General features: G+C 58.2%; 1 protein-coding gene and 1 long non-coding RNA gene across 2 annotated transcripts in view; one reads left to right on the forward strand and one right to left on the reverse strand.

Moving 5' to 3' along the window:
- The window catches only part of ITGA3 (integrin subunit alpha 3), a 30,129-nt gene extending 22,591 nt beyond the window's left edge, over positions 1-7,538 (reverse strand). Inside the window, exons 1-2 of the mRNA XM_042915432.1 lie at positions 7,367-7,538; positions 6,712-6,919 (exon numbers count right to left, since the gene is read on the reverse strand). Coding sequence (XP_042771366.1) covers positions 6,712-6,919; positions 7,367-7,469 — 311 coding nt within the window. The 5' untranslated portion in view covers positions 7,470-7,538. The remainder of the gene's footprint in view (positions 1-6,711; positions 6,920-7,366) is intronic.
- Positions 1,201-13,035, forward strand: LOC122206353. Its single transcript, XR_006196427.1, has 6 exons — positions 1,201-1,330; positions 5,305-5,414; positions 11,474-11,668; positions 11,770-12,026; positions 12,202-12,359; positions 12,890-13,035. It is a non-coding gene; the product is annotated as an uncharacterized LOC122206353 (long non-coding RNA).
- Positions 13,036-15,096: the final 2,061 nt, after the last annotated feature.

A 15,096-nucleotide genomic window follows, 5' to 3' on the forward strand; every position in this document is an offset into this window, starting at 1 on the left:
GGAAGGAATGCTTTGGCTTCTGAGGCGAAGGTAGACCGGAAGAAAGTCTGGAGGAATCCTGGCACAGGTCAACTTCCGGGGGGCCTGAGGGGAAACCGTGTGAAGGGTGGGGTGGGCTGCTGGAGGCCTGGGTCCTTCCCCTCTAAATGAGGGTCTTCGGATGGAGACCGATGAGGACTTCGGTACAGGGGCTGGCACCAAAGAATAGGAGGTAACGAGTGAATGCAGCGAGTGTCCCCTAAACCACAGCCAGATGAGCCGAGGTCAGCAGGGCCCTGAAGTGACTTGGGTGATACCTACTCTCCCCCCACACGGCACCACCACCACCTTGAGACGGGCATACAAGGTGCGGGGGGCTGGGTCCCTGACACTTTGGACAATGGGGCCGCAGGGCAGAGTTCTTGGCAGTGGGCACCAGCGTGGGGATGGGAGAGAACAATCACGTTGCCCCCAGCCTGCCTAGAACCCGTCTTTGGGGATGCTAACCGCAGGTTCCTCCAAGGGTGCTTTGGGCCCTGGCCACCCATCCCGTCCCAGAGAGGTGGCTATTGGAGAGGAAGGCAGATCAGCCTGGAAGCAGGATCTCAGAAGACGGTCCTTAGCCCACCAGCATCAGAAATCTCTGGCATGTTTGTTAAAACAGCAAAGCCCTCAGCCGACCACAGACTGTCCGAATTGCATCTGGGGGTGAAGCCCTGGAACCTGCATATCTAACGTGGGCACCTCAGTTTGAGAAGACAGCTCTACGTCCCCCTTGCTCTTGGGGCATCATCTCCCGGCAGCCTCTGGACATTCGGCCAGGCCCGCCTCCCAGACCCTGATGGACGCAGCCTTCTGGGTGAGGGGTACCTCCTAGGTACCCCTCCATCTGGCCTCGGCAACACTATCACCCTGAGGCTTCCGGCTCAGAACTTGGGCTCTGGGCTTCCTGCCAGAGTCTGGAGGTGCACAGCAACGGCCCCACCTGCAGCTCCTTCCTGGGACCTGTAAGCAAGGGCTGCAAGGAGGGGGCAGGGCAGGGCCCGGGCATGCCGGGACTGGGGTGCCTCCGCCCACTGATGTCAGGAATGCGCTGCCTGGGGGTGCTGGCAAGGGGGCGGGACTTCTGCCTGCACCTCACTCCTCAGACCTCACCCTGGGAAGTGTGGCTGGGGGCGGGGGTGTGGCTTCTTTAAGCAGAGCAGTGCTAGGAGGTGCGGGCAGGAAGGCTGGCAGGGTACCAGGGTGGCAGCCAGGCCCGGTTAGTCATCCACTGTCTGGGCCGGAGAGGGTGCCCGGTGAGTCCGCTGCCTGACCACCCATGGACATCTGCCCCCGGAGCAAGTGACAGGTGAGAAACAGAAGCAAAAGCCCGTGGGAAAGGAACATTCCAGCCAGCCTATGGGGAAAAAAAAACCTGACGGCCTGCTCACGGGGTTTGTTCCGCCTTGTGCGGCAATTTCTTTTCCCTCTCTGAGCTGTGAGTGCCTCATCTGTAAAATGGGGACAGCAGCTGTCCCACCAACCCTGGAGGGGGGACAAAGGGGTTCATTCTTCAAGAGGGCTTTCTGACTATGAAGTCATGGCCAACGTGAGCACTGTCCGTCTGACTCCTTGTGGCATCAGGGACTGGCCTTAACTTACTCCCAGGTGTCCCCCCTCCACCCAAGCACCCAGGAATCTTTGCCCCACCGGGTTTAGGGGACCTGGAACCAAGGGCAAATAGCAGACTAGTTCGGTTTAGAGGGAGCAGAGGTCGGGACCCAAGTGGCACTTCCACGGGGGTGGAATCACTAAGGTGGGGGTGGGGCATTCTAGCACGGTCACTCAGGTTTGGCTGGAGGTAGAGGCTGAGGGATGGCTACCGTGACCTTGAAGGGGTAGGTCCAGGCCTCGGTGGGCGAGGAGTCCCTGGGGTGCCCCGGTTGCAGTCCAGGGCACGAAATGCAGTGGCGGTGTTGCTGGCCCCCCGCTGAGCCCTGACCAAGTTGTTGGGGTGGGGGGGGTGGGTAGTGAGGTGGCTGAGGAGCCGGGTGACCGTGACCTCCTAGCTTTGCTCATCTCAGAGGGCATGGGCGGAGGGGCCCCTCCTCTTAGCCTCCTGGGGTACCAAGCAGGCAGAGCCAGGCACGAATGGCAACTAGATGGAAAGAAATCCCTTTGCCATCTATACCCGTTCGGCCCTCACCCTGCACCAGCCTTGTGCCCACTCATGGGCAGTGGGGCAGGGCTGGTGCCCTAATTCCAGCCCCACATCCTAGGCCCCTCCTTTCCCAGAGATTCCACAGGGAGCCCCCCCCCCAAACCCTTTCGAGTATTTTTAGCTCCTACTTGGCCTGCTCGGAGGCCCTTTAAGGCCCTCTGGCTCCCAGCCCGGGATCCAGTGGGTCTATAGCCAGAGGACTGGGAGTTGGATGGGGGAAGGCTTGTGCTGAAGGTCAGGTCCAGCTTCCTCTAGCCACAGCCAGGTGTGGGAGAGACCTTACTGGCACGTAAACTGAAGTGTGAAATACCATGCAAATGAGCACCTCCGCTACCTGCTTTTGGGTCTGGTCCAGATCAGTGAGTCCAAAAGCTGACCCCTCCCAGACCACCCCCGAGCCCACCCTCTGGGCAGCAGTCAGAAGAGAAGGGAAGCTAGTGGGATGCTTTACCTAGCTCTGGGAGCACAGAAGAAAGGAGGGAGATCGGACAGCCCCTCTCCTGGAGCCGGGCTGGGGCCCTCTGGGAACTAGGGGGTTGGATGAAATGACCTCTCAAGGGCTTTCAAAGAGCTGCCTCCTCAGCCTCTCCTTTGGCTCCAGCCAGACAGCCCCCTCCTGGCCTCTGGGGAGTCCCTCGAGCTCCAAGTCCCATCAAAGCACTTCCTCACCCCCATCCCATCACTCTTCCCAGAGCGGTTCAAAGCTAATGCAACAGCCAAGCAGAAAGCAGCAGAATGGGAGGAGGCTGGGGAATGGGATCCAGGAGCAGTTAAGGCACCAGGCTGGCCCCCTGGGGGGCCCTGGGGTGGGCTGATGCTCAGAGAGACCGCCTGTAAGATTCAACTTCCCAGGCCCCTGGCTTCGGGGGGGGGGGGGCGGCGCTGGGGTGACTCAAGTGGGAAGCTTTCAGTTACCTTGGAGGAACCAGAGGGGCCAGCACTCAGACCACAGGCCCGGTGCCTTACTCCTCAGGCCGGGAAGCGGGTCGTGCAGGGCACCCCCTCCCCTTTGAGTCCCGCGAGGTGCAGGTGGGGGCAGCTCCCAGACGCAGGATCCCAGCTCTGCGCCCATCCTGCGGCCCGAATTAGCCATCTCCCCGGAGGCCGCTCCTGTGGCAGCTGAACTGTGGCCCTCTCCGTCCTCCCCCTATGTCTGCCTTACGCTGCCCCCTCTCCCTTCTGGTGACTCAGCCCTAGAACCAGAGCAATAAGCTGGAGGCAGCGAGACAATGAGAGAGGACAGGAGAAAGAGGCCTTGGCCTGAAACAAGGAGTCTTTCTCATTTCATCTCCTTCTTGCTGGCTCCTTAGTATTTTTTCCGTATTTGATTCCTTAGGGCGTTCTTTGTGCCATCTAACCTCAGTCCCCCGCACTGCGTCAGACATCCCCTTCCTCCTTTGTTTAGCTCCGGCCAAATCCCTTCTACTTCTTTTTGTACCAGATCAGTCTTCCCCTGCCTCCTGCCCAATTTTAAACCTCCTTGGCCTGGACTGGTCACTGGAGAGAGCCAGAGGAAGAGGGTACCACGCGTGTAGGAATTCTCCCGCAGCCACGGCTGCTCTGCCCATTTCCTCTGGCACGAGGCTTGGAAGCTGCCAGGCGTCTGCCCTGCCCCGGGACACATGTTTTAGGAGAGCACAGCAGGCAAGCCTGGTTCCTACCTACCTACCTCAGATATGACCTCATTTGCCGGGAGCCACAACCACCTCCGCTGCCCCAGGCTCCTCACTTCCAGGCAAGGGCAAAGGGGAGAGAGAGCCCCAGAGGTATCTTCCATAGCCCACAAGGTCAGGCCAGACCAGGACAACTGGATTCCCAGGAGGGAAGTACAGAGCAGGTGCAGGGGGCTGGGGGCAGGGGCCATCTCCCAGAGGAATAGTCCCTCTGCTTCCCCCAGGCTCCTCATGCGTCTCGCCAAGAAGCCCAAAGTCCTTAGTCCTTGGCCCTGCTCCACACCCCTCACTTCCAGAGACTGGGAAGCTGGGTTGGAGAGAGCTCTGATGTTGCAGGCGGGGAAATCCGGTCCAGAGATAAAGGTGAACAAAGAGGTCCACACCTGGGTTTTTAACCGCTTCTGGAATAAGGCCTTCTTTGAGAATATGATGAAAACCACACTCCTCCCCTCCTTCTGCCCCCAGAACAATGCACAGACACATGATATTTTCAGGGGCCCCTGCATCTCCCAGAAACCTTCTAGGAACCCCAGGCCAAGACTTTTTTCAGGACCATGAAACCTCTCCCCTTTCTGAGGGGCTTTGCTAACAGAATATAAGACTTGACTTGTCGGTTCCCCTCAAGCAGCTGTTCTCATCTGGCTCCACAGCTGGCTGCAGCTAAACCCAGCTGGCCCGGCTGGCTCTCCCCAAGGGCCAAGGGGCAGAATTCAGCGAGAGGAGGAGAGATGAGCCAAGATACAGAGCCACCCCCGGGAAAGACAGGACATCCGAGAGACTGGCCCAGAACTCTATCTAGAACTACCTGCCTCTCCAAGGTGCAGTCGTTTTAGAACTTTCTGGGCTCCTGGCACGCCTAATGCCATCTCCAGCTGCCCAGGAAGAAAAGTAGAGGTCCTCTGCTCAGCCGTCTTGGTCAGTGAGGGCCCGGCTCTGGCACAAGAGCCCTAAACTGCTCCTTGGAGATGTAGGCATTCACAGAGCACAGAGATATACACACTATCTCACGAAAGCCAAACTAGAAGTCATGTTGTTCTCCCCCTGACATGCAGAGAAATTAAGACTCAGATATTAGTGACAGATCCAAGACTGGAAACTGGCAGTGGGACTCTGGCACCTTTTCTCTCTCCTCCATGCCAAGTTGCCTCTTATAGGCCAACAGAAGCAGGAAGGAGCATATAGATCCAGGTCCAACCCCTCTTTGGGGAAAACTGGCCCAGAGAAGGGAAATATCTTGCCCAAGGCCACATGGGGGTGGGGGGGGGGGTGGGGCTTACAGATTCCATTATTTACTCCAGCTTTTCATTATTTAACCTTGCCTTCCTGATCTTCTCTTTACACTATGCTGTCTTATATCATGCAGATTCAGGATTGAAAAATCCGAAAATCTTTTTTGGGGCTGGGGCGGAAAGAGCACCAATATGGAAACTTGTGCCGATGGTCACTTAGGGTCTCCAAAAGACGAAGCGCTTGCCACGAGCAGCCCGAAGTTGCTGGCGCTGTGCTGGGAAGGGTGTGGTGGACTGGGCCCCTGCAGAAGCGACCTGGAGGCCAAGGAGGTAGGTAGACTGGGCTGGGGCTGGGCCAGCAGGGGCAGAGGCTGAGGCCGGGGCAGAGTTTGGACTTTGGATATTCCAAGCTTCCTCAAGTTTCTACTACTATGTAGCAGGCCCCAGCCAGCGTTGGGAAAGGCTTCAATAACACCCTGTATGTGCCTATGTCCTCTCGCTCAGCTGGAGTTGGACACCAGGTGGGGGTAGATGTCTGGCAGGTCCCCCAGCCCAAAGAGGTGGGGGGGGGGCCTGCCCACCTGTCATAACTCTTTCCCTCCTGGGGTGGCCTCCCCTGCCCCAGCTGCCTTTCTCTCCCAAACGCCAACCCCAGCACCGGAGCCCATGGCAGAGAACCCTCCGAAACCTGCACACGCCCCTCTAGACGCGAGCGTGCACCACGGCAGGGGGGATGGGGGGAGGAAACACAAACAGCTGGATGCAATCTCCCTCTCTCCTCTCCCCTGTGGCTAGCTGTTCCCCCTCCTTCTCCTTACAGCTGTTGGGGAAGGCGAGCAGAAGAGAAAAACACTCTTTCCCTCTTCAAACCAAAACAAACACACTCAGGGTTGAAGATTCAACATGAATCTGTGGAATGCAGGGAAGATGTCTGGTGGGAGGGCGTCCCTGCTGGGGGTGGCTTGGGGAGCGGGAGACCAAGCAGGAGGTGGGACAGCTCCCTCGACTTCCCCATCCTCAAGGGGTCAGAGGGAGCTCCTGGACAGCTCCGAACGCCCACACTGGCCCATCACTTCACCCAGCAACTGCCCAGCAGCTGAGGAGGCCCTCCAGTCCGGCTCTGCAGAGGGAGGGTGTGGCTGGCATGGCCGGCCGACTAAAATGCGAGGTGTAAAGGCCCGGGAGGGCTTAAATACATACGCCCATGGGTTCTTCCCAGGAACAGGGGAAGAGGGATCCACTAGGTGTTTATTTTCCCCAGGTCCCAGCCCTGGAGAGAAATATTCGGTACATGAGGTCCTCGGTTTACAGAATGGGAGGGTGCCCAGGAAAGGGGGATCCCACTTCTAATCAAGAGAGGTGTGAAGAGCCCAGGGGCTGAGTTTAGGCAGGTTCTGGCCCGGTCAGCACTTGCCAGTGATTACCGACCCCATCCCCTACCCAACCCCTCCACTTCCCGCCAGACCTTGGCAACAGAAGGGCTGCCCGGGTCCCCGCCCCCTTAATCCCGGCTCCCTAGAGCCGGCGGCGGCCCCGCGGGCCTGGAAGCCCGGCTGCGCCTCGGCTAAGGATCCGCGCACCCTGCGCACACCCTCCCTCCCACCCCACCCCCGCCAGCCTCACTTACAGGTAGCGCTGCTGCCGCTCCGTCTGCCGATGGAGGGCGACCGAGTAGCCGAAGAGGCTGCCCGGGTTCCTGGCCTCCTTCACCACCAGGAATCGGGTGTCCAGGTTGAAGGCGGAGGCGACACGGCCCCCGGCGGCCACCATCAAGGCGAGCGCGCAGAGCATCGGGCGCGGGACGCAGGCGGCGCGGCGGGGGCCGAGGCCCATGGCTGCGAGCGGGAGCGGGGGCCGGGGCGACAGCGCGTGAGGGTGCGGAGCTGGGAGTGAGGACCTGTTCACCTGCTGCCCGCGCCACCGCAGAACAGTCGCGCGGGCCGCGTCGTTGAGCGCCGCAGCGCCGCGCTAAGTTTCTGGCCCCCGGCCCCGGTCAGTCTCACGTCCTCTCAGGGTCTGCGCTCTCAGATTCCTCTCCGAGGTTCGCGGGTCGGTTCTCCCGCCTGCCCGGCCGCCGGGTCACCGCCCCCCCACCCCCCACCGCCCCGGGCACCCTGCCCCCAGCTGGTCCTGGCCGCGCCCCCTTGGCCGCACTGTGGCCCTCGATCCCGGCTCGGCGGCGGCTCTGGGCACGCAGACCGGTGGACCGCAAGGAAGACCGGAGGGAGGGGTTCCCTCCGCGCGCGCCCCGCCTCCCCACGCCCAAGCCCGCACCTCCCCACCTTGCGCGCCCAGCCGGGGCTCCGCTTTCCTTCCGGGGAAAGAGAAAAGGTCCCGGCTCCGCCACCGCCTCTTAAAGGGGCAGCATCGCCCCTCCCTCCTCATCCTCCCTCACCAGGCTCCGCCTTCTGCCCCAAACACCTGTCGGGAGCCCCCAAAGGCTTGGATTTCCCTTCCCCGCCCCATGCTTCTCCCAAGAAGCGTCACCCACCCCCCCCCCCCACCCCTAAGCCCGAGCAAGATGGATTGGACGGGCGGGGCCGGGGGTGGGATTTGTCCGGCCGCTTTGCTCGGGTTGCTACTGCTGCTGGAAAGGCAGTTCCAGGCGCGGCCACCTCTGCGGGCCCGGCTGGAGAGCCCCGGCGTTGGCGTATCTGGGAACCGACGTCCGCGCGCGCTGGCTGGAATGCGCCCGGCTCGCCTCCGCGGCGCTGTGAGTCCCCGAGAGGCGGCTGGCGGTCTCTGGGCGTTCTTCCTCGCACCCAGGCCCTTCGCTGTCCTTGTCGAGATTGAGTTCTCTTGCCTACCCGCCCTCGCCCACCCTGATCCGGGTGGGAGTGGTCCCTCAGCAAAGCCAGACGGATATTTAGCAGTGGTAATAACCAAGCATTGCTAGTTGTAGTAAAGCCACAAGACAGCAGTTCCTCCAAAGGGCTGAGCCTTCTCGTCTCCCTTATAAGCTCGTCGGGGTAGAAATGAGTCCCTTCTCCTTAGAACGCACTGTGTGGCCAGGGAGCTGGGCCCAGACCGTACACGTATCTCATCCACTCCTGCCTTCAGGGCCCAGCCCAGCAGAATCCCAAAGGTCTCCTTCTCCTACCCGGGCTCAGACGGAGTGTTTGGAGACTGGGCGGGGACGGAGCCCCCATAGGTGCGTGATGGGTGGTGCCAGGTGGAGGTAGGTGGGCGGGGCCCAAAGGTCTCGTTATCCTCAGAAGAATCTAACCGAAAGGGAACTTCAAGAGGTCACTATCTACTTTCTTGAATCTGACTCAGATTTCTCATATTGAAGCACAAAGACCCACTTCCGCTGAGCATTCTTTTCTCCAGGCTGAAGGAACGTTCTTATTTTGGCCCAGAAATTCAGGCCTCAGCACTCGCTCTCTTGAAATTTGACTTAGAGGGCCTATCTCTGAGAGTTTATAATAGTAAGAAGAAAACTACTATGTAGCAAATGCTCATGCAGCAGGAACTATGCTAAGTGCTTTACAAAGATTATTAAATTTTTTTTTAACATTTATTTATTTTTGGGACAGAGAGAGACAGAGCATGAACGGGGGAGGGGCAGACAGAGAGGGAGACACAGAATCGGAAGCAGGCTCCAAGCTCCGAGCCATCAGCCCAGAGCCCGACGCGGGGCTCGAACTCACGAACCGAGAGATCGTGACCTGAGCTGAAGTCGGACGTTTAACCGACTGAGCCACCCAGGTGCCCCTACAAAGATTATTAGATTAAAGCTTCGCAACAATCTTCGATTGTTGTTTTAAGATTATCTGTTTTAAGATGAGGCAACCGAGGCTCAGAGAGGTTAAGCAACTTGGTGAAGACCACACAGCTCGGATTTTAATCCTATATTATCTGGCCTCAGAGTCCTCCTTGACCACTTATGCTAATCATTAACATTTGTACAATACTTGGGGCAGCTCTAGGTTTGGCCGGGGGGGGGGGGAGCCTGAAGCCTGTACAATTTGGACCCCTCTTTAAGGAGAGGAATAAAGAGCTCGGAGTACAAAATTAGATTCAGAGGCTGGAAAGGGGCTTGCACGTTATAGTTTATGAATCATTTCACATGCAGACTTTTATTTCACCCTCCTGGCCTCTCTGTGAAATCAGGATTATCATCTTCACTTGACTTATGAGGGAGTCTGGATGTCCAAGGTCACACAGCTCATTTGAGTCGGAGCTAGGACCGGAAGCCCCTGACCACACCTATGTCTTTAAGAGACGAGTCCCAGGCAGATGTTGGTCAGACAGCCAGATGCATCTAAATGAAAGCAGCTGCAGTAACAGCATTCTCTGTGATGTTCTGCGAGACGACATCCATCCCTGTCTGCCCTTAGGACAGCATCTGTTCCCGGGCTGTGACTCCCAGAGCCACCCAGCCTCTCCCCGTAGTCTGCCTTCTAGTCTAGCATCCACAGGGCCATCTAAGGTCAAGGAACAAGAAGCTGACCGGGATGGAAGTTGACCAGTTACCTTGTTCCCCTTTGGGCTGGCTACTGGGTCCTCCACTGCATTCCTGGAGGAGGGGAGACGTCCAGGGCCAGGAGAGCAGGGGCCAGGGTGGCCGCTTAGTGTGGGCAGGGGTCCCACCTGACACAGCTTTGAGCGTCCTGTGATGACAGATGGGCTCTATGCCAGGCATTATCTCTTTGGCCATCCCAAACAGGAATGACCAGCATGTCCGATCCCAGGGCTGGGAGCAGGAAAGGGAGGAGGGATGGTGTTTCCACTCTAGGGGAGTATCCTGAGGGAATGTGGGAGCCAGAGCAGGGCGCCTGGGAGGGGGGGAACTCCAGCTAAGGAATGTGGGGGAGTGTCAGATAGGTCTGGGGGAGACAGAGCAGGGATGGAGGGAGACGTGGACACTGGAAGGGTCTCTGGGCTAGAGAGATGCAGAAAGGGAAACCGTAAGTTCATGACAAAGTTCTGAAGTCCTCTGGTTCCAGTGATGTGTCATCCACGGCTTCGTCTCATTCGTCAGTTGACTTTATCGTGTCGGCTCTGCTCTGTGGAGAAGGGGCCCTAGTAGCTACAAAGGTAGAGAAAAACAGAGACACATGAATGACATGCCTCAGGAGGACCCAGAGTCCATTTTTTAAACTTTTTTAAATGTTTATTTATTTTTGAGACAGAGAGAGAGAGAGCAAGCAGGGGAGGGACAGAGAGAGAACGGGAGACAGAGGATCGGAAGTAGGCTCTGTACTGACAAGCAGTGAGCCCGAGGCAGGGCTCACACTCACAAACAGTGAGATCATGACCTGAGTCAAAGTGGGATGCTTAACCGACGGAGCCCTCCCCCCCCCCCCCCCCAGGCTCCCCTCGGAGTCCTGTTTTTGATTGGCTGCTGACAGCTTGCAAGCACCCCCTCTCCCTCTTCCCCTTTGCCCCACACCTGGACAAGCTGATAATAAAACTGGGGGGCTGTGTTCCCTCCTTTGGCATCCATGGAGGATTCGAACTCCGTCAGGCCTTCTCTGCTCAAACGCTCACTTTGATCTCACTCCCCAACCACAAGAAGGCAATCTCCTTTCCTTGCTCTCCCTGGCTGGTTCAGACCTTGCTCCACACGCCAGCCCTGCTCTCCCCCAGAGACCTCAATTATGTAAATAACAAACCTTTTCATGCCCTCTTGGCGTGTGTGTGGCGTCATCGGTCTTGAGATCAAGCAAAACCTTGGGTGGGGTCCGTCTGCCTCTGGGGGAGCCTGGCAACAAGCCAACTCTGGGTTGTGCTGTAAAGGCAGGGAGGCTTCTTGGAGGAGGAGTATCTGGACAAGGGAGAAGGGAAGGACTAGCAAGATGGGGGCCTCAGGACAGAAGAGGGCAGAAGAGCCGGGGCCTGGTTTGGGGTGAAATTTCCTCAGTCGCAACAATGACAACGTCAAGATTCTATAAAGGCGCCTCGGTTTATTTAGCGCTTGCTGGGTTTGCGCTAGCCTTCCTCTGGGTGACCGCCCCCGACCCCATCTCGCTCGCCCAGAGCCCCAGGCTTGCTCAGTCCTCACAGGAAGGTCAGCACGCAGATGGGGTGTGCACAGGCAGCTGGGGAGAGAGGTGGAGCAGAACTGGGGTGCCGTATGTGTGTGTTGAGTGCAGGCTCTTTTCGGCCTTCTCACCTTGGGCAAGTTACTTTCCTCCTCCGAGCCTCGATTTCCCCATCTGTGCAACGAAAGGGCTGGAGGAGATCTCTCATTATTCCCTCGCCGGCATCCCGTGTGTCCTAAGGCTCCTAATATTTGTTGAACTAAGTGGATGAGATCTCTGCTATTGAATTAAGACTCAGGTCTCTATCTCTGATCTGAATTGGAAATGCAAATTACTGAGGAGGGAGGGAGGAGCCGTGAAGCATGAATGGGTTTATCAGATTTCCTTTCTCCTGTGACCTAGATACCGGCAGGCGCCTGGTCCCCGGCTCAGAATCTGTCAGCCTCAAACATTCGTTGACAACCTACGATGGCCTGGCACAGAGCTGAGAACCTCCAGGGGTGTCAGAGACGAACCAGAACATCTTCCAGGGAGGCCTTCACCTTGACCCCCTATTCGAGCTTTCACCTTGACCCCACATTCAGAGAGCTCTCAAATGTAAACAGCCTAAGTCTGTACCATATTGTATTTTAGGGCTGGGGAGGGGGGGGAGTGGACGGGCAATGGGGGTGCCACGCAGTCACTCTTGAATCTTCCAGGCCTTACGGTGACTTCCAGTCTGGGCTTGCAGTGTGATTATAGAAACCCGACGCACAGGTTTGGTGGAAAACAGTAGAGCTGAGGCCCAGAAGTCGCTCACTACGAGATAGTTGTGCTGCCTTGTTGATTACGCTTGTATTCCCAGCACCCGTGACGGTCACTCACACGCGGTAGTGCGTCTTCAGCCACCGTGTGTCCAGCTGAAATCAGTTGGCCACATGCTCCGTATGGGCCTAAATCAGAGAACACAGTAGAGGTGAGTGAGAGGCCAGCTCGGTCTCGTAAATATCCTCTTGCTCCTGTCCCCTCCCCCACCCTGGGATCCTGTTGGGACAAATGTCTTGGCTCAGTGGGTTGAAAAGGAAAGTCAGAATTCTGAAGCATGAATTGCTGTGCCCACTGACTCACTTCCTCCTCCCCACCCACTGCAGACCCAGCCGGGCCCTGAGTAACACAGGTTGCAGCCTTCTCCCTGCCTGTGCCCCTCATCCAAGCACTCCACCCCCCAGCCCTCACTGCGGACCTCACCCGTGAGTGGAAGGGCAGTGACGCCAGCTGCCCCTGATCTGAAATGCGCTTGCAAGTTTTGGTGAGCTAGGGGGCACGGGGTGGGGGTGGGGACGGGAACAAATTCTGCTCTCAGGACCCCGAGCCTGATGTGCAAGGCAGAGCACCCCTCTGGAGTTTGACCTGGGAGGCACCAGAAATTCCCCTCCTCATAACGGGCGCTCTCCTTTCCTGCCAGGATCACAGAAATTCTCACCATGAGGCAACCTTCCTGTTGCCCTAAGGCCTTGTCTCCCGAACGTTCTTATTAAAAGGCAGGGAGCTCACCTGGCAGGGTAGCACGTGGGCTCCCTGGCAGGGATGGGGCAGGATGTTACCGCATCTCCCACAGAGCCCAGGGCCCTGGGTTATAAATGATTCAGGCAGCAGGAAGGTAGGGGGAGGGAGGGAAGAGGCCAGGGCTGGGACAGAGAATGATTTAATGGAGGGGGGTGGCAGGCAGGCCCCTGGCACTGTCCTTACTGGTTCCCAGTTAGCATGATGGGCAGTGAAGAAGGGATTTCACTTTCCTGCAAAACAGTGCCTCCGAGTCTTGGGCTTTTCCCTCTGCAGGTCCCTTCCCTGCCTTGTCCTGGGCTCCTCTGATGGGAAGAAGAGTTGTAAGGGCTTGGGGGACGTCACGGCCACTCCTCGGTGGCAGAACTGCTCTGGGCAGCACTCCTGACCGTGGCTCGGAGGCGGAACGCAGGCACAGCCCATCTGGACTGCCGAATGAGATGGAACTCAGGGGTACGGTGTGGGGGGTGGGGTGGGGGGAGACAACCAGATGTGCACAGGGACACGGGCCCAGCGAGGGGCCACGGGCGGGGCAGCCGGGCAGCAATCACAGAGGCTGCAAGGGACACGCTCAGGAAAGTCTTCGGCTTGCCGGCCTTGGAACTGAAGGCAACAGCTGGGTTCACTCACCCCTGGGAGTGAGCCGAGAGCCTTTGCGGCTTCAAAAGACCGATCCGGGGCGGATGCAGGGATGGACCCGAGAAAGGATGAGGACCTGCCCTGCTTCAGAGATGTACATGGACGTGAGAGATACGTGGATGGGGGCGGGGGCAGGAGCTGGTGGCGTGTCGGTGCAGGGGATGCGGGGAGAGGTCAGTAGCCAGTAGCTGGCGAGTCCGCGGGACCTCCGGGGCCTCCTAGGTGGAGGTATGTTCGGCGATCTGCCAGAGGCCCCGGGACAGGGGTGGAGGCACACAAGGCCAGAGTCCGGGAGAGCCCCCCAAAGTGGCGCGCTCCAAACCTTCCGGCAGAGGGAAGATCCTAGAGGCCTTTCCCCAGAAGCACTAGCCTCAGCTTGGATGTCAACCGGGCTCCTTGGGGTCAGGCTTGGCCCGCAGCAGGCTCCCCTGAGATAGTTCCCAGGGTCTCTCACTACCTGCACCCTGGACTCCAAGCCTCAGCTCTGTCCTTTCTTCCCTCTGGCCCCCTTCTTGTTCTAACTCTCTTGGTTACCACCCCAGAGGCCCCCGCTTCATTCATTCCCTGCCTACCCTCTTCTCTGCCCCCACACACACCCTTAGACGTCCGAACAATGCACAGCTGTCCTTGCTGCCAGTGTGCCGGGCAGTGGAGCCCCTACCCCAACGCGCATCAGCCTCTGACTCACCTTTAGTCATCTCTGACCCTCATTTCTTTGCAAAGAGGTGACGGTCATGCCCAACTCTGGGAATAGTTGGGACATAACTGAGATCATACCTGAGGCGCCTGGCATGGGACCACCCCCTGTGCCCTTCCCTTCTCTTCCCTTGGACAATCATTACCTGGCCCCCGGGCTTTACTACCCTGACCCTATTCAAAACTAACCTTAGACGACTCGCTGCTCAGCCCGGGGCTTGAGGTTCCTCCACGACCACCTGCTTCCCTTTGGTCCTTGCACCCTCCACTCCCATCCTTTCCCCCTGGCTCCAGCCCGTGGGGGAGGGAGATCATCCCCCAAATCCTGCTCGCCCCTTTCTTGAGACCTTTGCCCAGAGTGCCTGAAAGCAACATGCCAGCATCTTCCTGCCCATCGACAGCTCCCCTTCCATCAAGGCCAATCGAGGCCCTCTCCCAGCAACCCGGGCCTCAACGGATGCTTTCTGCTCTGGCACAGCCCTGTTTTTCCCTCGGATAGAGTGCTCGCCATATTGGGCCATATGTCACTTATTAGCTGGGGCGAAGCTGCTTAAGCTCTCTGTGACTCAGTCTCTCTGTCCGCACTGGAGCTAATAACTGCACTCTAACCCTAGAGTCGTTGCGGAGAGTAGATAAGAACGTGCACAGGGCCTGCCGCAGAGTAAACAGGCCAATAAATGTTATTTTTTTTTATTGAGATGGTTGGGGGGGGGGGTGATGACAGGGCTCCCAACAGCCCTGACTCTCAGAGAAGGCAAGCCCAGACCGCCCCCCTCTCTCTCCACCCTGCCCATAGCTCCTACGACACTGCTCTGCTGGGAGTGGAGGTCAGTGATATGCCTCAGATTGAAGCTTCTCTGGTCCATCAAACAAATCGCAGTGCTCCTTTGTGGGTTCCCTTCGGCTCCATTCATTGCGGTGCGTGGATGTTTCTGTGCCTGGGAAATGGACCCCCAAGAGCTAGTGGAGGTATCAGCCCCTGGGGAACCCCCATCACAGAGGAGCCTGGCTGGCCTTCCCCAGGGCTCAGAGTGGGACTCCAACACAGAGATGGGGACCGGTGGAGAGTGGGCATCCTGGAATTCTTCCTGGAGGAGGAAAATGGGGAGAGCTAGGCTGAGAAAAGGGGTGACAGGTTTCATGGGGAG

The sequence above is a fragment of the Panthera leo genome, chromosome E1, assembly GCF_018350215.1.
Source record: "Panthera leo isolate Ple1 chromosome E1, P.leo_Ple1_pat1.1, whole genome shotgun sequence".
In the NCBI taxonomy this organism is placed as follows: domain Eukaryota; kingdom Metazoa; phylum Chordata; class Mammalia; order Carnivora; family Felidae; genus Panthera; species Panthera leo.